The sequence below is a fragment of the Salmo trutta genome, chromosome 7 (assembly GCF_901001165.1).
Source record: "Salmo trutta chromosome 7, fSalTru1.1, whole genome shotgun sequence".
NCBI lineage: Eukaryota > Metazoa > Chordata > Actinopteri > Salmoniformes > Salmonidae > Salmo > Salmo trutta.
Genome location: NC_042963.1, coordinates 52,028,217 through 52,056,160, shown reverse-complemented (window position 1 = coordinate 52,056,160; position 27,944 = coordinate 52,028,217). Strand labels below are relative to the sequence as shown.

At 42.3% G+C, this 27,944-nt stretch overlaps 1 protein-coding gene and 1 non-coding gene across 8 annotated transcripts; both read right to left on the bottom strand.

The window, feature by feature from the left end:
- Window positions 1-95: 95 nt before the first annotated feature.
- LOC115197658 (nuclear receptor subfamily 2 group C member 1-A) lies at window positions 96-20,951 on the bottom strand. 7 transcript variants are annotated; one of them, XM_029759400.1, is made up of 14 exons: window positions 20,641-20,951; window positions 19,172-19,297; window positions 17,789-18,025; window positions 14,895-14,973; window positions 14,622-14,801; window positions 14,121-14,289; window positions 11,071-11,167; window positions 8,237-8,430; window positions 6,070-6,223; window positions 4,723-4,844; window positions 4,170-4,321; window positions 3,797-3,934; window positions 1,412-1,517; window positions 96-488 (listed from the first exon to the last, which is right to left on the bottom strand). In XM_029759400.1, the coding sequence occupies exons 2-14, from the start codon at window positions 19,238-19,240 to the stop codon at window positions 317-319; spliced, it is 1,869 nt and encodes a 622-aa protein (XP_029615260.1). In that variant the 5' UTR covers window positions 19,241-19,297; window positions 20,641-20,951; the 3' UTR covers window positions 96-316. The 7 variants fall into 7 exon arrangements, with proteins under 7 accessions (XP_029615260.1, XP_029615261.1, XP_029615255.1 ...); XM_029759401.1 differs by having other exon boundaries at window positions 4,164-4,321; window positions 14,142-14,289; window positions 20,641-20,949; XM_029759395.1 differs by having other exon boundaries at window positions 4,164-4,321; window positions 20,641-20,948.
- On the bottom strand, window positions 3,321-3,452 carry LOC115197848 (small nucleolar RNA SNORA70). The gene has a single exon (XR_003879088.1). It is a non-coding gene; the product is annotated as a small nucleolar RNA SNORA70 (small nucleolar RNA).
- Window positions 20,952-27,944: the final 6,993 nt, after the last annotated feature.

The following is a 27,944-nucleotide window of genomic DNA, read 5'->3' as shown; positions in this document are numbered from 1 at the left end:
TTGGCACCAAACGGAAAGAAAATTGTCCGAAAACAAAGGGAAAAAACAGGCAGGTACTACCTGAACTTGTCCAATAAAATAAATGCTCCTTTTCATTGTTCGTCGCAAAACGTTTTGCTAACGGTGTGCCCTAATGAACACGACCCTGCAGTTTCACCCCCCCCTTAAGAATGTTAACGTTTCCATGGCTGTTTGACCTACATTGGCCTGCAGGTGATGTTGCCATGGTGAACAGGTGATGCTGTTCACCATGGTGACCTTGTGACGCTGGTGGTTGCCGTGTTAGACCAGGGTCGGAGCGGGTTCAGGTCAGAGGTCAGACGCCAGTGCCCACCTGGCTGTTGTAGTCAGTGGACTCCATCTTGAGGATGTAAGGGATGATGCTGTCTATCTGCACGTTGCCGATGAGGCCAGTAAAGAACAGCTCCTCTGTCACCGCTGCACTCATCAGCCGCAGGGCAGGAAGACGAAGCAGCAGCTTGGATAACCTGAGGGGAAAGAGGGAGGGCTGTTATTAATGGACAATATATCCATACATTCCATGACAATAAAGCATTTCAATTTGACAGTTTAATTGAGAAGAGACAGAGAGAGATACAGAGAGAGAGAGAGTGATACAGAGAGAGAGAGAGTGATACAGAGAGAGAGAGAGTGATACAGAGAGAGAGAGAGAGAGATACAGAGAGAGTGATACAGAGAGAGAGAGAGTGATACAGAGAGAGAGAGAGAGAGTGTGATACAGAGAGAGAGAGAGAGTGATACAGAGAGAGATACAGAGAGAGATACAGAGAGAGAGTGATACAGAGAGAGAGAGAGTGATACAGAGAGAGAGAGAGTGATACAGAGAGAGAGAGAGTGATACAGAGAGAGAGAGAGAGTGATACAGAGAGAGAGAGAGTGATACAGAGAGAGAGAGAGAGTGATACAGAGAGAGAGAGAGTGATACAGAGAGAGAGAGAGAGTGATACAGAGAGAGAGAGAGAGTGATACAGAGAGAGAGAGAGAGTGATACAGAGAGAGAGAGAGAGTGATACAGAGAGAGAGAGAGAGTGATACAGAGAGAGAGAGTGATACAGAGAGAGAGAGTGATACAGAGAGAGAGAGAGAGAGAGAGAGAGAGAGAGTGATACAGAGAGAGAGAGAGAGAGTGATACAGAGAGAGAGAGAGAGAGAGAGAGTGATACAGAGAGAGAGAGAGAGAGAGAGAGTGATACAGAGAGAGAGAGAGCACAATGCTTTGCCAGTGATGTACAGTGAGACATAGTGAGATGTTATAATGAGATGTTATAATGAGATGTTATAATGAGATGTAGTGATGCGTAATGAGACGTAGCGATGCGTAATGAGATGTTATAATGAGACGTAGCGATGCGTAATGAGATGTAGTGATGCGTAATGAGACGTTACTGACCGATATGAGTCTTCAGGGTAGGTACGAGTTACATAATCCTGTAGCTCCATGTAGGCTTTCTCCTGGAAACGCTCAATCTGTAGGGTGTTGTCTATACCTGGGTGGTCTACGACACACACACACACACACACACACACACACACACACACACACACGTTAAATAAAAGGAAATGTGGTCTACAGCAAAGAGAAACACAGAATCAGTCACCATGGTTACCAAACAACTGTCCCTGACAATGTGCACGTTTCCATTTCACCGCTATTATAGTTTTGTACCCGACCGCTCGGCACACCGTTGCCTCGTTTTGTATCACATTCCAATAATAAAACCAGGGGGGGACCACAAAAATGCAATTTCAGAATGTGGGGGGGGATTATAGTCGCCGTTCTCCTCCACTATAGTCGTCTATTATATTTTGCAGTAGGCGTTTTCATATCAAACATTTCTTGGCAAAGACAGACAGAACAATTTGATTCAACAAAAGGAAAGGGCGCAACTCTCCAGTATTGATAATAACTCTCCCTTTATGTACATAGTTAACCCATAGAGAGACCTGAGTTATTTCCCTTTGTTTAAATAGTTAACCCATAGAGAGACCTGAGTTATTTCCCTTTGTTTAAATAGTTAACCCATAGAGAGACCTGAGTTATTTCCCTTTGTTTAAATAGTTAACCCATAGAGAGACCTGAGTTATTTCCCTTTGTTTAAATAGTTAACCCATAGAGAGACCTGAGTTATTTCCCTTTGTTTAAATAGTTAACCCATAGAGAGACCTGAGTTATTTCCCTTTGTTTAAATAGTTAACCCATAGAGAGACCTGAGTTATTTCCCTTTGTTTAAATAGTTAACCCATAGAGAGACCTGAGTTATTTCCCTTTGTTTAAATAGTTAACCCATAGAGAGACCTGAGTTATTTCCCTTTGTTTAAATAGTTAACCCATAGAGAGACCTGAGTTATTTCCCTTTGTTTAAATAGTTAACCCATAGAGAGACCTGAGTTATTTCCCTTTGTTTAAATAGTTAACCCATAGAGAGACCTGAGTTATTTCCCTTTGTTTAAATAGTTAACCCATAGAGAGACCTGAGTTATTTCCCTTTGTTTAAATAGTTAACCCATAGAGAGACCTGAGTTATTTCCCTTTGTTTAAATAGTTAACCCATAGAGAGACCTGAGTTATTTCCCTTTGTTTAAATAGTTAACCCATAGAGAGACCTGAGTTATTTCCCTTTGTTTAAATAGTTAACCCATAGAGAGACCTGAGTTATTTCCCTTTGTTTAAATAGTTAACCCATAGAGAGACCTGAGTTATTTCCCTTTGTTTAAATAGTTAACCCATAGAGAGACCTGAGTTATTTCCCTTTGTTTAAATAGTTAACCCATAGAGAGACCTGAGTTACATCACTTTGTTTGAATAGTTTGCTGAGAATCTGGGAACTGTTGTCTGACTGGCAGCACCTAGCTACACTAAGTGGTGGTGTGTAGCAGAGAACAGGTCATGTTGATGCATACGGTGCACACGTTTAAACCAATTACAGCACTTTTCCCCGACAATGAATTACATCACATATCCTTCCTTTTCTCTTTCATCAGCACTTTTTCCCCCCATCATTTACATAATGAAACTACTCCAATCCCCCAAGCAGTACTGAAGAGAGGTCTTTGAGGTAGGCATAACTCCTAGGTTACAGAACTGTAAAGAAAAATAATGGCTGGCCTGTTCTCTTCTCTTCCCACTCTCCCTCCTTGCTGACTGGCAGCAAGCAGCTACACTAAGAAGGTGTGAAAGTACAGAGGCACCTTCTCTTTTGTTTTCCCATCAGACACCAGGGTAAGACGAAGCAGCCCAACAGTCATGGTCATCTTGACTCATCTTTCTCAGAGTGTGATAGAAATCTAGCCAGTCAGCGTGTCGTCTCAGCGGGTCCCTTAAAAGCAGCCAGCACCTCCCAGCTGGCCACATACACAACCACAGAGTCACTGTCTGCAGCCATGGCACACCAGAACCGTACCGCAGCGAGACTGGACGGCTTAATATGCCACAGGGACACACACAGTTTTTATCCACAGAACAATTCGTCATGTTACTGCATAAGAGTCACTGTGTGCATGTTTAAACCAATGGCTGTGTTCCAGGCCATCTTCAAAGCAGTCACACTGCATCCTATTGATGCGGTTGGTGACGTGTTAAACACTTGGCCAGGCCGGGTGGGCGTTGTGTGATGATTTTGTGCGCGGTTGTTTTTTTCTTTGCAGATGCTCTGGGACGTGGCCAACGATATCACTTTTTCGCAGCAGTGAGTTGCATCATGCATAGTTCTTTCATGACAACAATCCATAATTAACCTCTAAAGCTCCTCTCTTCTCCCCTCCTCCCCCTACTCACCAGGGCTGAAGAGGATGATGGCTTTAAGGTAGGCGTATTCATAAACGTCAGGGGATAGCTTGGCCATGCTGTTACAGAACTCCTGCATCCTCCAGATGTGTTCCATGACCAGCTTCACTCTCTCTGGGGACAGCTTCTCTGTAGGGGGGGGGGAGACAAGTCAATGAAACATGATAATACATGCTGCTTTGTAGACACTTTAATGGTAATTCATCTTTTATTTAGCAATAATAAATCATCAGCAAACAGAAATACATAGAACATGAAGTTATACAACCCTCCCTCATGCCAATCCAAACCCAAGACCTAAAAGCATCTTGCTGGCAATGATTGTAAATATTGTGATGAATATTGTATTCATTTTTACCATCACCTCCTGTACCATCTTGTAGGCTGGTCTGAAGGTGGTTGATGATGGCAGCCAGGATGGTGGAGACATTCATGACATTGGAGCATTGAGCCAGGCCCAGAGCAAACAGCTCGTTCCAACACGCCTTCATCAGGTTAATGTCATTATCCTGACCACTGGGAGATAGAAATTAAATTAGAAAACTGGATGGTTTGAGCCCTGAATTCTGATTGGCTGAAAGCCATGGTATATCAAAACGTTTAGTTGTACTGCTGTAATTACATTTGTAATCAGTTTATAATAGCAATTAGGCACCTCGGGGGTTTGTGATAATTGGCCAATATACCACTCCTCCACGCTAAACTATATTTAATATGATAAGGTATATTTTTACTTGATGATTTAGCATTGTATTTGATAATTTAACAGAATGGATACACTATTTTAAAATCATGGAGGATAACACACACAATTGATCTGCATTTTGGTTAAACAGATATATAAGTTTACAACTACATTAGATAGATGAATGTAGACTAATAGAATCACAGCGGTACGCACGTAGCTAGGTACTCACCCCAAGGCTTGGAAGGCAGGTATGGAGCGTGCCCAGTGCATGGACAGGAAGAGGAGTCGCGAGGCTGACTCACAGATGTAGTTCACATTAAGGTACTCCGGCATGGGCAACGGCATCATCAGCTAGAGATAGAGGGATAGAGAGAGCGATAGATAAGAGAGAGATAAATAGATAGGAGAGACTTGAGCAGTTTCTAAACGTCTCAGCCTCACAATCCTACCACTACTCCAACCATTCCAAACATGTTAAACATGAGGTAGCGATAGAGAAAGAGAGACGGCATGACATGAGGGAGAAAGAATGGGCCTAGACATCATTAGAGACAAGTCTGAAACTTGATTCATTAATTAAGTACACTTTATTAATCCTGGCTTAGTCCCTCATGATTCTTGAATCACTCTTTTTAAAGACACACTGAGATACTTTAATTGCTCGGCCTCCGACCGCAAGGCACTTCAGAGGGTAGTGTGTACGGCCCAGTACATCACTGGGGCTAAGCTGCTTGCCATCCAGGACCTCTATACCAGGCGGTGTCAGAGGAAAGCCCTAAAACTTGTCAAAGACCCCACCCACCCCAGTCATAGACTGTTCTCTCTACTACCGCATGGCAAGCAGTACCGGAGTGCCAAGTCTAGGACAAAAAGGCTTCTCAACAGTTTTTACCCCCAAGTCATAAGACTTCTGAACAGGTAATCAAATGGCTACCAGGACTATTTGCATTGTGTGCCCCCCCCAACCCCTCTTTTACGCTGCTGCTACTCTCTGTTTATCATATATACATTCATGTACATACTACCTCAATTGACCCGACCAACCAGTGCCCCCACACATTGGCTAACCGGGCAATCTGCATTGTGTCCCGCCACCCACCAACCCCTCTTTTACGCTGCTGCTACTCTCTGTTCATCATATATGCATAGTCACTTTAACCATATCTACATGTACATACTACCTCAATCAGCCTGACTAACCTCTACCTGTATATAGCCTCGCTACTCTTATTTTCAACTGTCTTTTTACTGTTGTTTTTATTTCTTTACTTACCTATTGTTCACCTTATACCTTTTTTGCACTATTGGTTAGAGCCTGTAAGTAAGCATTTCACTGTTGTATTCGGCACACGTGAGAAATAAACTTTGATTTGAATGAACTTTCAATCAGGTGTTATGGTAAGCTCCTGTCCCGTTGAGAGGTGCAGTGTCCCAAATGGCACCCTATTCCCTATATAGTGCACTACTTTTAACCCAGACCCATTGGGCTCTGGTCAAAAGAAGCGCACTATATAGGGAATAGGGTGCCATTTGGGATGGACTCTTGGTGTTACGGGCGTTGGCCCCAGACCCTCACCTTGAAGGGGACGTGGCTGTCTGAGAGTAGAGGCCCCTCCAGCTCCACCACGGGGCCAGACTGGTCTCCTGACATCAGCTGCATGGTGGCTTCCAGAGAGTCTCCTGCTGAGCCGTCCCCAGGGTTCAGGGCCTTGGCCAGAGTGTCAAACGCTCTGGGTGGTGGGGGAGACAAAATGGACAGATCAGTTCATAATCCCTAAGAGGGCTCCACCGTCTAGTCTTTTCCTGGAACTTGATTGGTCCAAAACCCATCATCTCCACAGCTACATCTCAACCGTTCCCTCCCCTCAGACCTTCTTCAATACATTTTGAGAAGGAGGTGAGGAGAGAGGGATTAAGGAAAGATGAATAGATAAAAGAACAGATCTGATCATAATGCGGTTCCTTTGTAAACCTGAGATTCAGTGATGAACACATTACCTAAGAACACAAGCTTAACAGTAAGGTTATTCTGATGACAAATCTGAAACCAGCGAGTCTGGCGCAACCTAATTAAGCATGCGCACACACACACACACACACACACACACACACACACACACACACACACACACACACACCCCCCCCTCCGGCAAGTCAAACTAAGAACCTTAAAGGGCAATTCCACCACTTTTCAACCTTACGTTCATTATCTCCAGCACAGTACCAGTGTCTGCTGTTTTCACATAAACTTATATTAAGTAAAAAAAAAACTCTACCCCATGAGTTAAAACATTTTAAAAACAGAGATTTTCAAACACTAAGAGATTTGCGGTGACGTAGGAAGCAAGAAAATACCCTCCCTCTGGCTGGAAACTCGTGGAAGGTTTTGAGTGTAAAAAAAAAAACATTTAATCCCATCTTGTGATGTCACAGAGAAGCATTTCTTTAGGACCTTTCTTCTCTTTTTAACCACAAATCATAGAAACGCACTGTATTCACATACAGGACCAGTGAGGGAAAAGCACTGTATTCACATACAGGACCAGTGAGGGAAAAGCACTGTATTCACATACAGGACCAGTGAGGGAAAAGCACTGTATTCACATACAGGACCAGTGAGGGAAAAGCACTGTATTCACATACAGGACCAGTGAGGGAAAAGCACTGTATTCACATACAGGACCAGTGAGGGAAAAGCACTGTATTCACATACAGGACCAGTGAGGGAAAAGCACTGTATTCACATACAGGACCAGTGAGGGAAAAGCACTGTATTCACATACAGGACCAGTGAGGGAAAAGCACTGTATTCACATACAGGACCAGTGAGGGAAAAGCACTGTATTCACATACAGGACCAGTGAGGGAAAAGCACTGTATTCACATACAGGACCAGTGAGGGAAAAGCACTGTATTCACATACAGGACCAGTGAGGGAAAAGCACTGTATTCACATACAGGACCAGTGAGGGAAAAGCACTGTATTCACATACAGGACCAGTGAGGGAAAAGCACTGTATTCACATACAGGACCAGTGAGGGAAAAACACTGTATTCACATACAGGACCAGTGAGGGAAAAGCACTGTATTCACATACAGGACCAGTGAGGGAAAAGCACTGTATTCACATACAGGACCAGTGAGGGAAAAGCACTGTATTCACATACAGGACCAGTGAGGGAAAAGCACTGTATTCACATACAGGACCAGTGAGGGAAAAGCACTGTATTCACATACAGGACCAGTGAGGGAAAATCACTGTATTCACATACAGGACCAGTGAGGGAAAAGCACTGTATTCACATACAGGACCAGTGAGGGAAAAGCACTGTATTCACATACAGGACCAGTGAGGGAAAAGCACTGTATTCACATACAGGACCAGTGAGGGAAAAGCACTGTATTCACATACAGGACCAGTGAGGGAAAAGCACTATGTGGGTTTGGTGCTGAAGATAATGAATATGAGGTTGAAAAGTGGCAGAAAGATTCAATTTGAGCCCCATAATATACAGAACCCCAAAAATCCTTCTGGTACACTCAGAACATCTAATACACCTATCGGTTATAAGATCAGTACGGCTATTAGTCAATTCATGTAGCATAATGATATTACACAATTGACTGTACTATAGTTGTATTGGTGTTTTGTGTCCTTGACTTTTTAGGCTATATTAACATTTTATAAAAAGTTTATCATGAAAAAAAAATTTAAAAAATCCTGTATGAAACCTCTCCTCACCGGGTGATGTCACAGGCAGTCTGTTCGTCTCCTTGGAGATCCGTCATAGAGCTGTCTCCATTGCTAAGGGTGTCTTCCGCGCCCATCAGCTCGTTGTTGTCGGTAACATCGTTTATCTCCCGGGCCTTGTTCAGGTGGGCCAGTGACGTCACCACGTTGGCCAGCGTGCTCAGGTCGTCCTGACACGGGTCATTCTACGGAGGGGCACCAGGGACAATCAGCTCCATTATTAATAACCAAAAAATATCTATTAATCACCTCATCTTTAAAGTTATTACAGACAGCTACAGTTGAAGTTTACATAAACCTTAGCCAAATACATTTAAACTCAGTTTTTCACAATTCCTGATATTTAATCAGAGTAAAAATGCCCTGTCTTAGGTCAGTTAGGATCACCACTTTACTTTACGAATGTGAAATATCAGAATAATAGTAGAGAGAATGATTTATTTCAGCTTTTATTTCTTTCATCACATTCCCAGTGGGTCAGAAGTTTACATACTAATTGAGTGTATTTGGTAGCATTGCCTTTAAATTATTTAACTTGGGTTAAACATTTTGGGTAGCCTTCCACAAGCTTCCCACAATAAGTTGGGTGAATTTTGGCCCATTCCTCCTGACAGAGCTGGTATAACTGAGTCAGGTTTGTAGGCCTCCTTGCTCGCACACGCTTTTCAGTTCTGCCAACAAATTTTCTATAGGATTGAGGTCAAGGCTCTGTGATGGCCACTCCAATACCTTGACTTTGTTGTCCTTAAGCCATTTTGCCGCAACTTTGGAAGTATGCTTGGGTCATTTGCGACCAAGCTTTAACTTCCTGACTGATGTCTTGAGATGTTGCTTCAATATATCCACATAATTGTCCTTCCTCATGATGCCATCTATTTTGTGAAGTGGACCAGTCACTCCTGCAGCAAAGCACCCCCACAACATGATGCTGCCACCCCCGTGCTTCACGGTTGGGATGGTGTTCTTCCTCCAAACATTATGGTCATGATAGCCAAACAGTTCTATTTTTGTTTCACCAGACCAGAGGACATTTCTCCAAAAAGTACAATCTTTGTCCCCATGTGCAGTTGCAAAACATAGTCTGGCTTTTTTTATGGCGGTTTTGGAGCAGTGGCTTCTTCCTTGCTGAGCGGCCTTTCAGGTTATGTCGATATAGGACTCGTTTTACTGTGAATATAGATACTTTTGTACCTCTTTCCTCCAGCATCTTCACAAGGTCCTTTGCTGTTGTTCTGGGATTGATTTGCACTTTTCGCACCAAAGTACATTCATCTCTAGGAGACAGAACGCGTCTCCTTCCTGAGCGGTATGACGGCTGCGTGGTCCCATGGTGTTTATACTTGCGTACTATTGTTTGTACAGATGAACGTGGTACCTTCAGGCGTTTGGAAATTGCTCCCAAGGATGCACAAGACTTGTGGAGATCTACAATTTTTTTTCTGAGGTCTTGGCTGATTTCTTTTGATTTTCCCATGATGTCAAGCAAAGAGGCACTGAGTTTGAAGATAGGCCTTGAAATACATCCACAGGTACACCTCCAATTGACTCAAATGTTGTCAATTAGTCTATCAGAAGCTTCTAAAGCTGTGACATCATTTTCTGACATTTTCCAAGCAGTTTAAAGGCACAGTGAACTTAGTGTATGTAAACTTCTGACAGACTGGAATTGTGACAGAGTGAATTAATCTGTCTGTAAAAAGAAAAGTGAAATAATCTGCCTATAAAAAAATTGTTGGAAAAATTACTTGTGTCATGCACAAAGTAGATGTCCTAAGCGACTTGCCAAAACTCTAGTTTGTGTGTTAACAAGAAATTTGTGGAGTGGTTGAAAAACAAATTTTAATGACCCCAACCTAAATATATGTAAACTTCCGACTTCAACTGTATATATGCTACTTTATCCATTCATGATTTTAAGATTGAATTGCTAGATGTTGTAAATGTCATCCTGAAAAGCCAGATCATTCTACCTAGGGGCACACAGGATATTGTCTATCACACATTTTGTATTAGAGACTGTGTAGGAGGTTCTTGAGGGAGCCAGGTCAGAATGACATATTAGCAACAGAATACTATATTCTCAATCATGTGCTGTGGAATCTGTTTAGAAAATGTTCTGTTGAATCGGGTTTGAAAATGTTGCAAATAACGCAGATGCCAATGAACAACACGCAGATGCCAATGAACAACACACACAAAGCTATCTATTAAAGAATGTTAATTATGTGTGTTTTATTGACAATGGCAACTTTGTTATTTGCAAATGTTTTGGATCAGATTTTAAAGAACATGTTCTTGATAATATACCAACCCTTAGCACAGTGTTCCCCAACCCTGGTCCTCCAGTACCCCCAGCCGTGGTCCTCCAGTACCCCCAGCCCTGGTCCTCCAGTACCCCCAACAGTGTTCCCCAACCCTGGTCCTCCAGTACCCCCAGCCCTGGTCCTCCAGTACCCCCAACAGTGTTTCCCCAACCCTGGTTCTTCAGTACCCCCAACAGTGTTCCCCAACCCTGGTTCTCCAGTACCCCCAACAGTGTTCCCCAACCCTGGTTCTTCAGTACCCCCAACAGTGTTCCCCAACCCTGGTCCTCCAGTACCCCCAACAGTGTTCCCCAGCCCTGGTCCTCCAGTACCCCCAACAGTACACGTTGTTGTAGCCTTGGACAAGCACACCTCATTTAACTCATTGAGGGCATGAGAATTATCATGTGTGGTTGTACGAATGTGTACTGTTGGGGGAACTGGAAGACCAGGGTTGTGAAACACTGCCTTAGCAATTACCAAATGAAAGCGAGCCATCTGTTGTGTGCTGCAATTACTCACCGATTCAGGGGATGTGGGGACCAGGATGGTGTTCTCTAGCTTGGGAAAAGGCTGCTGGATGTTCAGGAGCATGCTCGACTCCAGCAAACTGGCTGACCTGCAAACACAAACACATTTCAATTCTACCTTCTAATCACAGAGATCTCAAATGGCTGTATAGTTGGTTGGTGGAAATAGGTGGTCCTCATTCTGTTAACGCTCTCCACATCTCCTTGTCTTCATCTGCAATGATCTGAATGAAAACCATCAAGTGAACCCCAGTCTAAATGGTGAGCTACTACCACCATGTTGTTTTCACCTGTCAAGTATTGTCCAATCAGATGAAGGGGAGGAGACACCTATTATGCCAATTGCCACTGCTGAAGCAGGGGTCAGCCACAGGTCGATCATTTCTTGAGCGAATGTTCGGGGGACCAGAACATAATGACTAATAATGTATACACTGCAAATTGACCGCAAGAAGCCCAAACAGATATAATATTTAAAGCATAATCATTTCAAATGTTGTTGTTTTTTTGGCTCAGAAAACTTGGGGTGGGGTGGGTGGGGGGGGAACGACGACAAATAACCATGGCATCAGAGCCTAAAATTAACACCCACCACCTGCCAAACGCGGGTAGATTTTGGCATTGGCGGTAAAGAATGTCTAATTCGCCAGCCACGTTGGCGTGGCAACACTCTGGGCTCTACAGTGCAAGGCTTTAATAGAAATAGTCAAGTATGGGCAGTGGCAGTTGTAATTTATAGCTAAATAAATGCTGCAGATAGCTGTTTTCAAAGTATTTCTGCCATTTTGGTAATGCACAAAGAAATCTGAATCCTAACATTATAGCTATCCCACCTCGCGCAGCAACACTGCCTTTCTGGGGAGCAGTGAGCACTGAAATATTTGTTTTTAGACACAATGGGCACAGGCATAAAAGTTGGTCCAATTTACTCGAACATCTACTGAAGTGAGACTTGTTCCTCATGTTCCTTGGCTAATTACATTGTTTTGTTCACAAGCTTAGCTGATTTTCTGTTTGAGTATGCTCCCACTGCTAGCAAAAAAAGACATCGTTGGAGACATTCTCACAGGCACACACGATGACTCAAGTGGCCTTGTTACTAAGGTAACGTTAAAGGAGCAGCTAGACATTTGTCTGATATTTTTGTTAAAATACTTAGGTCACAGAATATTAAATAAAATCTAGTAATATTACTTCTTACTATAAATACATTTCTTGTTTTAGAAACATTACTAAGCATGCTCATCCATTTTTTGGGGTGTAATCATGGCAAATCAAATATTTTGGTTGGTAAAAAAATCAGAGTGGCTGGTAGATTGTTTAATCTACATGCCTCAGTGGCTGTTATAAAAAAATATATATGTTTTAGGCCCTGCCTGACATAGAGAATGAAAGAGGCCTCTTCTTTGTATCTGTTCCATTATGGCTCCTGTGAGAACATTTAGGTCATTTCCATTTTGAAGTACTCAATGTTCTTCTTCTACTACTACTTCTAAGAGTTGGTAAATAAACAAAGTGTGCATTACTGCCACCCGGAGTGTCTTGTTTGAACATGTATAAAGCCATGGTTGGCAATTTACTGCCACCTACAGTTATGGAATGTTGGCTCACGAGTTAAAATTGGCTGATACCTGCTGATGACCTGAGCCCAGTTTTTCAAAAGTGATCCATCTCACTGATAAGATTAAATGCATAGAAATAGAATGAACAGAACAGACTAATCATTGACTTGAATGGGGACTCACGTTCTATTCATTCTATGCAATTAATCGTGTCCGATAAGCAAAATCCAGATAAATAAATCCAGAAAAACTGTGCCCTAGATGGAATGATCACCTAACCTGGCAATGCGTCCCACACAGAGCTAACGGAGGAGTATGCGCTTTGAGGACGTCTTTGGTACGACCCTCATGCGCCTATATTCAGCCACTTCAACCCAACTTCCTAATTGAAATACATAGTTTTTTAAATTTTATTTCACCTTTATTTAACCAGGTAGACCAGTTGAGAACAAGTTCTCATTTACAACTGCGACCTGGCCAAGATAAAGCAAAGCAGTGCGACAAAAACAACACAGAGTTACAGATGGGATAAACAAACGTACAGTCAATAACACAATAGAAAAATCTATGTACAATGTGTGCAAATGTAATAAGATTAGGGAGGTAAGGAAATAAATAGGTCATAGTGGCAAAATAATTACAATTTAGTATTAACACTGGAGTGATAGACGTGCAGATGATGTGCAAGTAGAGAATACTGGGGTCCAAAAGAGTAAAATAAATAAATAATATGGGGATGAGGTAGCTGGGTGGGCTATTTACAGATGGGCTGTGTACAGGTGCAGTAAGCTGCTCTGACAGCTGATGCTTAAGTTAGTGAGGGAGATATAAGTCTCCAGCTTCAGTGATTTTTGCAATTTGTTCCAGTCATTGGCAGCAGAGTACTGGAAGGAAAGGCGGCCAAAGGAAGTGTTGGCTTTGGGGATGACCAGTGAGATATACCTGCTGGAGCACGTGCTATGGGTGGGTGTTGCTATGGTGACCAGTGAGCTGAGATAAGGCAGGGCTTTACCTAGGAAAGACTTATAGATGGCCTGGAGCCAGTGGGTTTGGCGACAAATATGTAACGAGGGTCAGCCAACGAGAACATACAGGTCACAGTGGTGGGTAGTATATGGGGCTTTGGTTGACATAACGCATGGCACTGTGATAGCAAATTGGATGTAGTCTGAGTAGAGTGTTGGAGGCTATTTTGTAAATGACGTCGCCGAAGTCAAGGATCGATAGGATGGTCAGTTTTACGAGGGCATGTTTGGCAGCATGAGTGAAGGATGCTTTGTTGCGAAATAGGAAGCCGATTTTAATTTTGGATTGGAGATGTTTAATATGAGTCTGGAAGGAGAGTTTACAGTCTAGCCAGACACCTAGGTATTTGAAGTTGTCCACATATTCTAGGTCAGAACCGTCCAGAGTAGTGACGCTAGTCGTTGGCCCCGTCATTGCTCAGTGTGAATGGGGCCCTTTAAGCCAGCTGTAGTACCTGGCTGTCTCCTTGTAGTACCTGGCGGTCTCCTTGTCAGTGACGAAGGTGGGCGTGGCAGCCAGGGGACTACACAGGTTCTTCCTGATGTAGATCTTTTCTGTAGACGCAGCACAGTTGATAGACTTCTCTCTGGAGACCTCCACCGGCTTCCTCTCACACTGGACAGCTACACACAGAGAGAAGGGGAGAGTTGATCCACCATGATAGCTAATGTACATGCTGATTCACAGATTGACTACATTACAGTCAGACTGGGCAGAATCACTGATTTACAAAACCCCATCCCAAATAATGCCATCAATATTAGCGATTCTGCACCTCAACCTTGCCCAAACCGATCCCTCTCAAACATATTGTCTAATAAAAGCAACTCAGAGCATTGTGGAACACTGCAGATGTTGACACAAATAGAGAGGACATGATTCCTTGATTTCCATGTTTGATCAACATGATATATCAGTATGTGAACGTCAGTAAGTGACTGGGGCAGGTACTCACAGTCCTGTTTCATGCCCAGGACCATGCAGCGCTGCAGTCTGCAGTACTGGCAGCGGTTTCTATGGTGCTTGTTGATGACACACTCTCCAGACCCCCGACATGTATAAACCAGGTTCTTCCTGATGCTGCGCTTGAAGAAGCCCTTACAGCCCTCACAGCTCACTGCCCCGTAGTGACGGCCTGGGGAAGGAGAAGGAGGAACAGAGTCAGTCACATAAGGAGAAGAGAGTGTGTGCGTGTGTCTGTTCAAGTTCAACTGTATTTCCTTCCTACCTGAGGCCCTGTCTCCACACACCACACAGTACTCCACCACAGGCTTGGCAAGTGCCTGGTCTGACCCTTCTGTCACAAACTGGAAATACAACACACACAAAAAAAAGAGCAAAACAGCCATTCATATCAGATGTCAAAGGTACTTTTAGGGCCCGTTTCCCTGACAGATTAAGCATAGTCCTGGACTAAATGGACTGCCAGTCTCATCCAGAGCGCTGGCTAATATGAATTAGAGAGGTGTGACCCCATCCATCAGCTGTATACCAAAACGGCCAGATTGTAGCTTTAATCTGCCCTAGGGAAACCAGCCTTTTGTGACTAACAGCAATAGTCTAAGTATGTACAAAGTAAGACTAGACCAGGGGTGTCAAACTCATTCCATGGAGGAACCATTTCTCTACACATGGGTATTGGCCTATATGGGTAGGGCTACAATGAAATCTATTTTACTTCAGTTCCTTTTCTTTACAACAGAAAACATATGTAGACAAAACAACAGACAACTTAACATTTACATACATTTCAACAAACATGAATGACATCACACTTCCTCAGATCAACATGTTCCCACTGTATCCACACCCAATGCTGTTTCTAATGCTTGTAGGACCTTTCCCCATAGGACTTTAAATTGTGTTGTTGCTTTAATTTATTTTACTGGGTAAGTTGACTGAGAACACATTCTCATTTACAGAAATGACCTGGGGAATAGTTTCAGGGGAGAGGTGTGAATGAGCCAATTAGAAGCTGTTTTGGCACCTGCAACGCCATGGTTGTGGGTGCAATTCCCACGGGGGACCAGCACAAACAAATATCAACATGTACACATTCACTACTGTAAGTCGCTCTGGATAAGAGCGTCTGCTAAATGACATAATTGTAAAAATGTAAATGTCTGTAGCCAGATTATTAACTATTTGATTCTTCCATTCTATTAATGTCCGAGTATCATTTAACTTCTAGTATTACACTTAAATGTTTTTCTTACAGAAGAAATAAGAAAAGTAGTAATAGTGATAACGAAATGTGAAAATACTCTACATACATTCAATAACGTGATAAGAATATTCCTGGAAAATGTGGTGTAGATAAGACACAAAGAAATGACAAGGGTTTGAGTCAGAGGAGTAACTGGTGTCTTCAAGTGGCCACACACACACACACACACCTCTTTAAAGTGTGCACAGTCCCTACATCATTTCAATGAACTTTTATGATTTAAAGAAGAGTCTTCAACCATAAGGTGTTTTTTAAGCTCTCCTAGCTGTGCCGTTGAGGAACTAGAGAAAGCACACTTGCAGTTGTTTAGGTTGGAACACAATCCTTCATCCCCACCGTCACACAATTACAGTTGTTGTTTACGCAATCCAAAAACAGCCCATTATAAATCCCAATCTGGGTCAGGTGGGCATCATTTGAAAGCTTGTTCTATTGGCAACATGACTAGCTAAGTTATAAAATTAAATCTTACAGTGTTAGGCTTTCACTGGGCAATTCAGAGAAATATAATTTTGCTGCTCATAGAAAGGAGCCATGTGTGCATTCAGGTCCGTGTTCCACGGAAAATGTTCTTCACAATAAACAAACATAGGCTCATTCTGTTCAGGAAATGGTTCCATTATTCATTTTTCCCATAGGAGATTTTTAGAACCCCTATAAATAACGTCTGTGTTTTGTGAAGGCTTACCCTGGTGTGACGTTTTGATAACTGTAAATCTCTCTAGGACAAGGTGACCTGTATTTTCCCCACAATAATGAAATGCTAATTATCTTCTAGTGTGACTATCATAAAAAAAAACTACAAATGCCATGATGATCTGGAGGAGACTGCCGAATCGAGGAAAGGGTAAGAATCTCTGGATTAACCATGTAATGTTAGCTAAATTTAGTAATGAATAAATTGGCTACATTTCTTTAAAATGATAATTCTGTGAACTGTTTTGTTCAAGTTTTAAATTGACACAATACCTGTTAGCAAAGGTGTCAGCTAGAGATGACGTGCAGGAGCTTGCAGGGATTTGTAGTCTTGCATGATGTCTAATTTAATTCTAATTAGCATTTTCGAATCTGAGAGTAAATAGAGCTGAATAAATTGATAAAACTCACCTTGTCCGAGAGATTTACATGGTTATCAAAAAGTCTCGCCAGGGTAAGCCTACACGAAACACAGCCCTTATTTTAAGTGTTTCCTAAACTCTCTATGGGAAAAATTTATGGTGGAAAACAAATTTCCCTGTTTGACCGCTAGGTTTTATGGGTATTATGACACCTCCACTGTGGGGCTCTATGACGCCATGTCATCTTGTAACTGTACATCAAACATAGTGATCATAAACATTGACACTGTGTATGACATGAGTTTTATGATATGGAAATGTAAAGTGCACATTTGGGCTTATGGGTGTTTGGTTTGCTTGTATGACAGCAAAGCGGTATTTATTATAATCCTTGTCTCATCTTTCAAAATACACAGAGTTCTCTAAATTTACAGCATTTCTCCTCACACAGACAACAAGAAAGGTGCAAAAGTTGTCCAATTAGCAGGACGAATGGGGGCAACTTCTTGTCGCACAGTGCTCAAGTTCAGAATGGCTGTCAATCAAAACCCATACAGAGCTGTGAAGCACAGAGCCAGAGCTCTGACGTCATTTCCTGTACAGTCACTACGTTCCAATTTAGGCGCTTATCAGTGCCCAAATCTGACATTTTCGACCCGTTTACGGGTATGAGTGTAAAGGTCTACGACTTAAACAACCAGGTGAGTTCCAAACTAGTCAGTGACATTAATTGATAAATCAAGTACTTGTCTAAGCCTGTAGAAACTACCCTCCATGGATACAGTTTGACATCTGCTGACTAGACTAATCATTGGTGGTGCAGGTCAAGGCCTCTACCTGGATCTGCTGGCCGGACAGGTCAGGTGAGGCAAACAGCAGCTGGTTGACCCCTGAACCGTCTGGGGCTGCCAGGATCACCTTTCCCGGGGACGAGGCCTCTTGCTTGGCTAGGATTACCTTGCCTGGCGTAGAGTAGTCTGCATTAGCCAGGATAAACTGCTGCTTGCCACCAGAACCCTGCTCCAACGCCGTCACGATCTGGATCTTCTGGCCCGTCGACTGGTCCGTCACGATCTGGAGGGGAAGGGGAGGAGAAGAGTCAAGTCAAATGAGAATTACAGAAACCAACAAGTAATATTGGGTCTGAAGCTAATATGCTCCGTTTTTTTTTTTTTTTTTATTGTTTCATTCAGAACAGAACCACTATTTTTTGGGTCCGTCCCACTGTTCTGACCAGCAAAATAAAGTCCTGAACCAGTTTGAAACCAAAATCAATTACTTCACCAATCAGTGCGGATAAAGCAGGCAAGCTAGTTGTTTACATGCGTGATGGACAGACAAGTATAACCTATGGCGCAAGATGCGACTGACATTTTGTGGGTGGGGAAAGAGTGAGAGAGGGTTGAGGAGGCTTGAAACACTGGGCATCTTGTTACCTTGTGGGTGAAGAGCGGCACCAGAATTAAAAACAAGTTTTACCTTTTTGTAGTTAATAAATCCAACGTGAAACGTGATAACTTGGGCTTCAGTATCCTTAATTAGCATTGACAAAGTTAATCCATTCTTCTGTAGCTAAATTTTATCCCCATCTTATGAATCACGTTAGTAATGTCAGTACAGTAGCCTATGCTTCTGATGGGGGAGGGGCAGGTAGCCTAAACACACACACCGGCAATGATTTTCAGCTTGCAGACAGATACTGGAATACGTTGAATGACAAAGTCGGGGCTTTGCATAGGTGCTATGTTGCGTTTTTACGTGGAATTAGAAAAATGCCTGGAACGTAAAAGAACGTTATTAACCATTTCCCATTATTTTAAAATGACGGTTCTTTTCCAGAACAGTATGGATCACTTTTGTTCCAGGTTCTGTTTCTGTTCCTTGAAAATGTGCATTATTTTTCTATTTTCAGATCTGTTCCCTAAACCGGTTCCAACCCCTGGTTAGGATACTGTCTGAAGCTAATAATCTCCATTAAGGGTTGTTGAATGCTGATGATAAACAGTATTCTGTTTATAGTGTCCCGTACCTTTCCAATGGAATCCAACCCTGAAGCTATTAGTTCTACTACTTGCTAACCTTAAAGTCATACGAAGCTACTAGCCATGCATATGTTGACTCATAAAAGCCTTGACCTAGGGAGAAGAGATGACCTGAGACATGGATGTCACGCCACTGGAGTCTACAGCCATGTCTAAGGGTCCCGGTTCATTATATTACCTGGATACGATGTCCCATCATGCCACCGTCAGCTGAGACCAGCTGAATCCTCTGAGTGTGTCCGTCCATGACGCCGATTCTGTTTCCTTCTGCTGCTCACATCAAAGCCCCATGAGGCACATCAAACTGCAGTAGAGGGAAGGAATGTTTCACACAGTTAGTAGTTACTCAAGGGTATGCATTCATAATCAAAAATAAATATGTTGTGATCAAAGCAAGGTTTCAGTAGAGTCAAGGTTGAGAAAATCTGCATTGAAAGCTTTTTGTTGTGCATTGCATAAGGAAGACAACATCAGGAAACAGTATGTATATGCATACAATGAGTGGGACTCATACAGTGATCTTTACATGTGTGTGAACATGGGCCAGTTCTAGCAACATTTGGACATCTCACTGTACTTGTGCACGTGACATTAAAATGTGACAGTGAAACATGTTTTGAGGTGCCCATGTCCTAACTTCAACTAGCTATCTAGCTAACTTAGCTAGAAAGAATCAAATACAGGAAGCTACCTAGGAAGTTCATGGCTTCTTATGTGAGCAAACAGGGTTGAGTTAAAGTAAATGTTGCGCAGCTAGTTAACTTTTGGGAGATGCAGGGTTATATGAGCAACTTGGTGTACTATTGACATGTTAGCTGGCTAACGTTAGTTAACTGTGGCGCACACCGTGAAATGCAATGTCGCACGGCCTAGCGTGCTAAGCTAACGTTAGCTAGCTTCTGGATTTTTGGCCTTCTACGCCAAGTTGATAAATATCGCACAAAATGTAGCTCGTTATACATAAATAACCATGGGTGTAAGCACAACAAATAAGCTCTGGTCTAGTAGTTATTTAAAATCGATGCGGAAGATAAAGGTATTTCTTTTCCTGTGGGTGAAAGGTCAACATTGAAGGGTTAAAGAACGCTAGGGTTCAAGGCCCCATAGGAGAACACAGCGAACGGCGGGACTATCGCGTTTGGCAACAAGGCTCAGATCGCACACATTTGCAACGATTTAACGTTATCGTTACTCCGTTAAAATTCAACATTTAGCTAGCTGGTTGTGTTCATACTTACAAACATTAGTTCCTGAAATCTGGACACCTTATTCGCGCTAGTTCGAAGATCGCTAACGTTACTTAGCATCTGCGCACAGGATTCACACACAACACACGCTACCGAGCGAACAAGTTTTAACCAATAACTGGCACACGAATAGCGATTTGTTTGATTTAAGGTCAGATTTAATTACATTTGGTGTTATAACACCGAATATCCGTGTGGTTTTGATATAATATCCTTACTTGCCGGTTTTGCTGCACTGTCTTGGTCCGGAACCGTTAGTTAAGGCTGCTAGCTACGTTAGCTAATGGCAGTTTAAGCTGCTGGCTTGGCAAATGTATTCTTCCTCCTTGTGATACATGACAGAGTTGACCAACGTGTCGTTTTGATATGAGCTTTTGCGCGCACAATCCAGTTGTCTTACCTGTTATTGTGCGGTTCTCTCGTATTGTGTGTCGATGTTTTAATAAATTAATGCTAATTGTTTTTTTTTTCTGTCTGCTGCTGCTTCAGGGAGGGTCAGAGTTCGTGACCTTTTTTTCTTCTTCTCAAAACACGTTGTGGTGCTCACGCGCAGTAGCTTGGACACACCGGCATGGCGAGACGGAAGGTTCGTGCGATCCAATGATGTGTATACACCGTGGATGACTGACAGGGGGCGCTGTACTGAAGCCATCTTGGTACTCCTCAATATTGTAAAAATATTTTGGAAGCTATATAAAATGCATTTATTGACGTCTACATTCGTTTTGACGCATTCATTTTCTATTACAAACCCCTATAGACATGGATGTCGATTAAGTCTATAATTTAGCCCAAACAACTATCTCTTCCCCTACTGTATTTATTTATTTATTTTGCTCCTTTGCACCCCATTATTTCCACTTTCTTCCACTACAAATCTACCATTCGTGTTTTACTTGCTATATTGTATTTACTTCGCCACCATGGCTTTTTTTTGCCTTTACCTCCCTTATCTCACCTCATTTGCTCACTTTGTATATAGACGTATCTTTCTACTATATTATTGTTTGTTTGTTTGACTATATGTTTGTTTTACTCCATGTGTAACTCTGTGTTGTTGTATGTGTCAAACTGCTTGTTTTATCTTGGCCAGGTCGCAATTGTAAATGAGAACTTGTTCTAAACTTGCCTACCTGGTTAAATAAAGGTGAAATAAATCAAATAAAGTCAGCCCCCTGCAGATCTCTGATTCAGAGAGGTTGGGTTAATAAAGTATCCCCCTTTCCCTATACAACTGACTAGGTATCCCCCTTTCCCTATACAACTGACTAGGTATCCCCTTTCCCTATACAACTGACTAGGTATCCCCCCTTTCCCTATACAACTGACTAGGTATCCTCCTTTCCCTATACAACTGACTAGGTATCCTCCTTTCCCTATACAACTGACTAGGTATCCCCCTTTCCCTATACAACTGACTAGGTATCCCCCTTTCCCTGTACAACTGACTAGGTATCCTCTTTTCCCTGTACAACTGACTAGGTATCCTCTTTTCCCTGTACAACTGACTAGGTATCCCCCTTTCCCTATACAACTGACTAGGTATCCCCCTTTCCCTATACAACTGACTAGGTATCCCCCTTTCCCTATACAACTGACTAGGTATCCCCCTTTCCCTATACAACTGACTAGGTACCCCCCTTTCCCTATACAACTGACTAGGTATCCCCCTTTCCGTTTCCCTTAATGCATAGTTCTAAATTGTGTTATGTAAGCTAAACAAACATGAACAAGTAACATTTTCCTTAAATATATATTTGTTTTAGTACTGATGTTATTTTTTTCACCCCTGGTTAGACAAAACCGCGACTTGTCCGTGAAGAGCACTTTTTGCCAGTCCTGTCTGGTCCAGCAACAGTGGGTTTGTGCCTATAGGCGACGTTGTTGCCGGTGATGTCTGGTGAGGACCTGCCTTACAACAGGCCTACAAGCCCTCAGTACAGCCTCTACCTATTGCGGACAGTCTGAGCACTGATGGAGGGATTGTGCGTTCCTGGTGTAACTTGGGCAGTTGTTGTTGTCATCCTGTACCTGTCCCGCAGGTGTGATGTTCAGATGTACCAATCCTGTGCAGGTGTTACACGTGGTCTGCCACTGCGAGGATGGTCAGCTGTCCGTCCTGTCTCCCTGTAGCGCTGTCTTAGGCGTCTCACAGTATGTACATTGCAATTTATTGCCCTGGCCACATCTGCAGTCCTCATGCCTCCTTGCAGCATGCCTAAGGCACGTTCACGCAGATGAGCAGGGACCCTGGGCATCTTTCGTTTGGTGTTTTTCAGAGTCAGTAGACAGGCCTCTTTAGTGTCCTAAGTTTTCATACCTGTGACCTTACCTGCCTACCATTGGTAAGCTGTTAGTCTTAACAACAGTTCCACAGGTGCATGTTCATTAATTGTTTATGGTTCATTGAACAAGCATGGGAAAAAGTGTTTAAACCCTTTACAAGGAAGATCTGTGAAGTTATTCGGATTTTTACGAATTATCTTTGAAAGACAGGGTTCTGAAAAAGGGCTGTTTCTTTTTTTGCTGAGTTTGTTTCTTTTTTATAAATTTGCAAACATTTCTAAAAACATTTTCGCTTTATTTATTAAACCTTTAATTGACTAGGCAAATCAACAAATTCTTATATACAATGACGGTCTAACCCGGATGACTCTGAGCCAATTGTGCGCCGCCCTATGGGACTCCCAATCACGGCATTATGGGGTAATGTGTGTAGATTGATGACTTTTTAAAATGTAACACATTACAGCCTTATTCTAAAATGTGGAAAAAGGGAAGGGGTCTGAATACTTTCCGAATGCACTGTAATACAGTACCAGTCAAAAGTTTGGACACACCTACTCATTCCATTTTTTTAAAACTATTTTCTACATTATAGATTAATAGTGAAGACATTCAACTATGAAATAACACATGGAATCATGTAGTAACCAAAAAACTGTTAAACAAATCAAAATATATTTTAGATTCTTCAAAGTAGCCACCCTTTGCCTTAATGACAGCTTATCACACTGTTGGCATTCTCTCAACCAGCTTCATGAGGTAGTCACCTGGAAGGCATATCAATTAACATGTGTTCCTTGTTAAAAGTTAATTTGTGGAATTTCTTTCCTTAATGCTTTTGAGCCAATCAGTTGTGTTGTGACAAGGTATGGGTGGTATACAGAAGATAGCCCTATTTGGTAAAAGAAGAAGTCCATAGTATGGCAAGAACAGCTCAAATAAGTAAAGAGAAACAACAGTCCATCCTTACCTTAAGACATGAAGGTCAGTGAATACAGAACATTTAAAGAACTTTGAAAATGTCTTCAAGTGCAGTCGCAAAAACCATCAAGCGCGATGATGAAACTGGCTCTCATGAGGACCGCAACAGGAAATGAAGACCCAGAGTTACCTCTGCTGCATTGGGAACTTATCCAATTAGAGGTACCAGCCTCAGAAATTGCAGCCCAAATAAATGCTTTAGAGTTCAAGTAACAGACACATCTCAACATCAAATGTTCAGAGGAGACTGCGTGAATTAGGCCTTCATGGTCAAATTGCTGCAAAGAAACCACTACTAAAGAACACCAATAAGAAGAGACTTGCTTGGGCCAAGAAACACGAGCAATGGACATTAGACCGGTGGAAATCTGTCCTTTAGTCTGATGAGTCCAAATTTGAGATTTTTGGTTCCAACCGCCGTGTCTTCGTGAGACAGAGTAGATGAACGGATGATCTCTGCATGTGTCGTTCCCACCGTGAAGCACAGAGGCTGGTGTGATGGTGACACTGAGGTGTGATGGTGACACTGTCAGTGATTTATTTAGAATTCAAGGCAGACTTAACCAGCATAGCTACCACAGCATTCTACAGCGATACGCCATCCCATCTGGTTCGCACTTAGTGCGACTATCACTTGTTTTTCAACAGGACAATGACCCAACACACTTCCAGGCTGTGTAAGGGCGATTTGACCAAGGAGAGTGATGGAGTGCTGCATCAGATGACCTGGCCTCCACAATCACCCGACCTCAACCCAGTTGAAAGGGTTTGGGATGAGTTGGACCGCAGAGTGAAGGAAAAGCAGCCAACAAGTGCTCAGCATACGTGGGAACTTCTTAAAGACTATTGGAAAAGCATTCTTTATGAAGCTGATTGAGAGAATGCGAAGAGTGTGCATAGCTGTCATCAAGGCAAAAAGCATCTACTTTGAAGAATCAAAAATATATTTTGATTTCTTTAACACTTTTTTGGTTACTACATGATTCCATATGTGTAATTTCATAGTTTGTTTTGATGTCTTCACTATTATTCTACAATGTAGAAAATAATAAATATAAAGAAACCCTTGAATGTGTAGGTGTGTCCAAATTTGACTGGTACTGTACATATACACTACCGTTCAAAAGTTTGGGGTCACTTAGAAATGTCCTTGTTTAAAAAAAAAAAAAGCACATTTGTCCATTAAAATAACATAAAATTGATCAGAAACAGTGTAGACATTGTTAATGTTGTAAATGACTATTGTAGCTGGAAACGGCAGATTTTTTATGGAATATCTACATAGGCTTACAAAGGCCCATTATCAGCAACCATCACTCCTGTGTTCCAATGGCACGTTGTGTTAGCTAGAAAACCCTTTTGCAATTGTTAGCACAGCTGAAAACTGTTGTTCTAATTGAAAAGCAATAAAATTGGCCTTTTTTAAACTAGTTGAGTATCTGGAGCATCAGCATTTGTGGGTTCGATTACAGGCTCAAAACGACCAGAAACAAAGACCTTTCTTCTGAAACTCGTCAGTCTATTCTTGTTCTGAGAAATGAAGGCTATTCCATGCAAGAAATTACCAAGAAACTGAAGATCCCGTACAATGCTGTGTACTACTCCATTCACATAAAAGCACAAACTAGCTCTAACCAGAATAGAAAGATAGGGAGGCCCCGGTGCACAACTGAGCAAATAGTACCTGCAAAACACCAGTCTCAACGTCAACAATCCCTGGAGCAAGACTGCGTTTTGTAAACTTTACCCTTTGCACATGCACTTCACAGAGTAGACATCCCTAACGGAAAGATGCAAATAAAGCAAGTGCCGAATCACAAATCTACAGCCATCGTTATACTGCTGTCCTGCACATGTAATGTGCTTCCTTGTGTCTACCGTCAGAATAAACACCAATCAACTGGCCTCACTGGCTGGACAGTCCTTTCTTTAAAAACACAAGGCAAGAGATTTACGAAGTAAGATCACAGATGTTACACTGGTGCTGAGACCAATCTTATTGTCTTCACTGGACAGCTGTTACACTATCACGAATCATTGGGCTAGAAGGAATCCTTGGGATGTCCCTACCCCATGTTCATGGCTAGAAGGAATCCAGCTGTTGTCAAATTCAGTTCAGATTTGACTTTTCGTCCAGTGGAGGCTCCTCAGAGGAGGACCATCCTAAGTGAATTTCATAAAAATGTAAATAGTGAAACATAAAAAAACATTCATAAAACTATACTAAATATATTCATGTCAGCAAATAATTGATTACAACACACTGTTTTGCAATGGTCTACAGTAGCCTCAACAGCACTCTCTGGGGTAGCACCATGGTGTAGCCGGAGGACAGCTTGTTTCCATCCTCTGGGTATATTGACTTCAATACAAAACCTAGGAGGCTCATGGTTCTCACTGGAGGTCTTCATGGATCCACCTGTACCCGAAAACCCGAGATCCGATCCGGGACCCGAGCGAGTCCAGATCCAGAATTCTAAATGCGTGTCACGGGTCTGATCTGATAGGATTGTCTTGGGTATGTGAAATTTTAACTGGCCCGTACAGACCAGAATGCAACTGCTGAAATAGAGAGAGACATTTTATAATTTATGCTGCTGCTTTTCACAAGAGTGAAGCCTGTGGATCCAGCCTGTTGTTGGCCAATAGCTTGTTGTTGGCCAATCATGTCATCAAAGCGGCATTAGGCTGCAGTCATAGAGCCTCTGTGTGTGGCAAAAGTTAGGAGATCTAATCAATGGAAGATGGAATTAAATTGACGTAATTAAAAGTTGAAGGAGAAGGATAGGCTACAACGACCAAGAGCCAACAGGTAGGCAGGCTGCTACTTAACATTCTGAATGGAGTTGTTATTTGTAACTGTAGGATGACCAAGCACATGCACTGCAGCCTCAGTTAGCCTAGCTAGCTTCTCCCGGTTTGATGCAGTCCAACAGGTACTACATAATCATATTTGATGATGAATAAAATGACCTAGCTATGGCAGCTATTAGTCTACTACAGCACGAGTCAGCTTTGTTGGTTGCTGTCTCGTCTCTCCCTCCCTGTGTCACTCGCTCACAGTACGGCCTCTCCCTCCTCTCACGCTTTATCAGCTCCAGTTAATAAAGTAGCTTTAAAATTTAAAAAAAAAAAGACTTCTCTGCTGCTTCCCTCACTCTGATCGGGTCTGGATCTGACCAGATTGATACGGAACGGGTCTAGCTGTCCTCAGGTCCGTTCAGAAGGGGTCTGGTTGTGCTCGGTTCCGTTTAGAACGGGTCTCTATTTAAAAAAAAATATATATCCACAACGGGTCCAGTTGGGAAAGCCCCAGGTCTGTTTAGGAACGGGTCCAAAAAGTTGGACCCGTTCCTAGGTAAAGATCTATAGTTCTTCTCACCCCCTTCCATAGACTTACACAGTAATTATGATGACTTCCAAAGGACGTCCTCCAACCTATCAGAGCTCTTGCAGTATGAACTGACATGTTGTTCACCCAATCAAAGGATCAGAGAATTAATCTAGTACTGAAAGCATAAGCTACATCTAGCTAGCACTGCATAAAATGTTGTGAGTAGTTGACTCAAATAAATTTCTTCAAAATAAAGGAGACGTGAGAGAGAGAGAGAGAGAGAGAGAGAGAGAGAGAGAGAGAGAGAGAGAGAGAGCTAGTTATATTTTGTTGTATTTTTCTTCCACTTACTTAGCTAGTGAATGCAGCTAGCTAGTTTAGCCTACTCAGAGAGGGATTCTATGTTAGCTAGCTGGCTAAGGCTATCCAACACAGGAACTCTCCCAAGTCAAGGTAAGTTTTTAGTTGTATTAATTTATTGCCACCGGGCCCTCCGGTGTAAGTGCTAAACTGCTTGCTGTACACTGTACTGCATGATTGTAGCGGGTTTACTAACGCATTAGTTTTAGTAGCTATGTTGACAATGATGTTAGCTAATTATGGTGACAACGATGTAGGCTGTGTGTAGCGGTTAGCAGTTATGGTATGAAGTTTTAGCTTGGAAAAGATTTTTCGCCTGGTCACAGACAGCTGTTGTGTTGTGCACTAAAGTCCACAAGCGAAGGAAAAAGTGAGAGGAGGAGAACTGTTCAAAGTAACGGGCAATCAGAGATTATTCAGAACTTGATACTAATCACTTAGACCACCAAACTACAGTATCCTTCCCACAATTTGAGATCTCTGAGATTTTCTTTAAACCAATCAAATAGCCTAGTTTGCACCGTCAGAAAAAACAAGACAGGAATTCTGTCCCAGGCCCACAATTCTGTCCCATTAGCCTACTGTTGATGGCATAAGAGATGAGACAGCGAAATACGACGTGTTTATTAAAATAGGCACATAGTGCAGAAAAGGGTAATCAGACCAGTAAATATAAAATAAATGTAAACTTGATTTAAAATTCTATTTAAAATCAGTATCCATGATAGCAACATTTTTGAGTT

Coding starts and splice junctions, on each gene's coding strand:
- LOC115197658 (XM_029759395.1), bottom strand. CDS start 19,240: ATGGACGGACACACTCAGAGGATTCAGCTGGTCTCAGCTGACGGTGGC. Junction 14,802..14,894: donor GTGTGGAGACAGGGCCTCAG/GTAGGAAGGAAA, acceptor CTCCTTCCCCAG/GCCGTCACTACGGGGCAGTG. Junction 8,431..11,070: donor TCCCCACATCCCCTGAATCG/GTGAGTAATTGC, acceptor GCCCCTCCGTAG/AATGACCCGTGTCAGGACGA.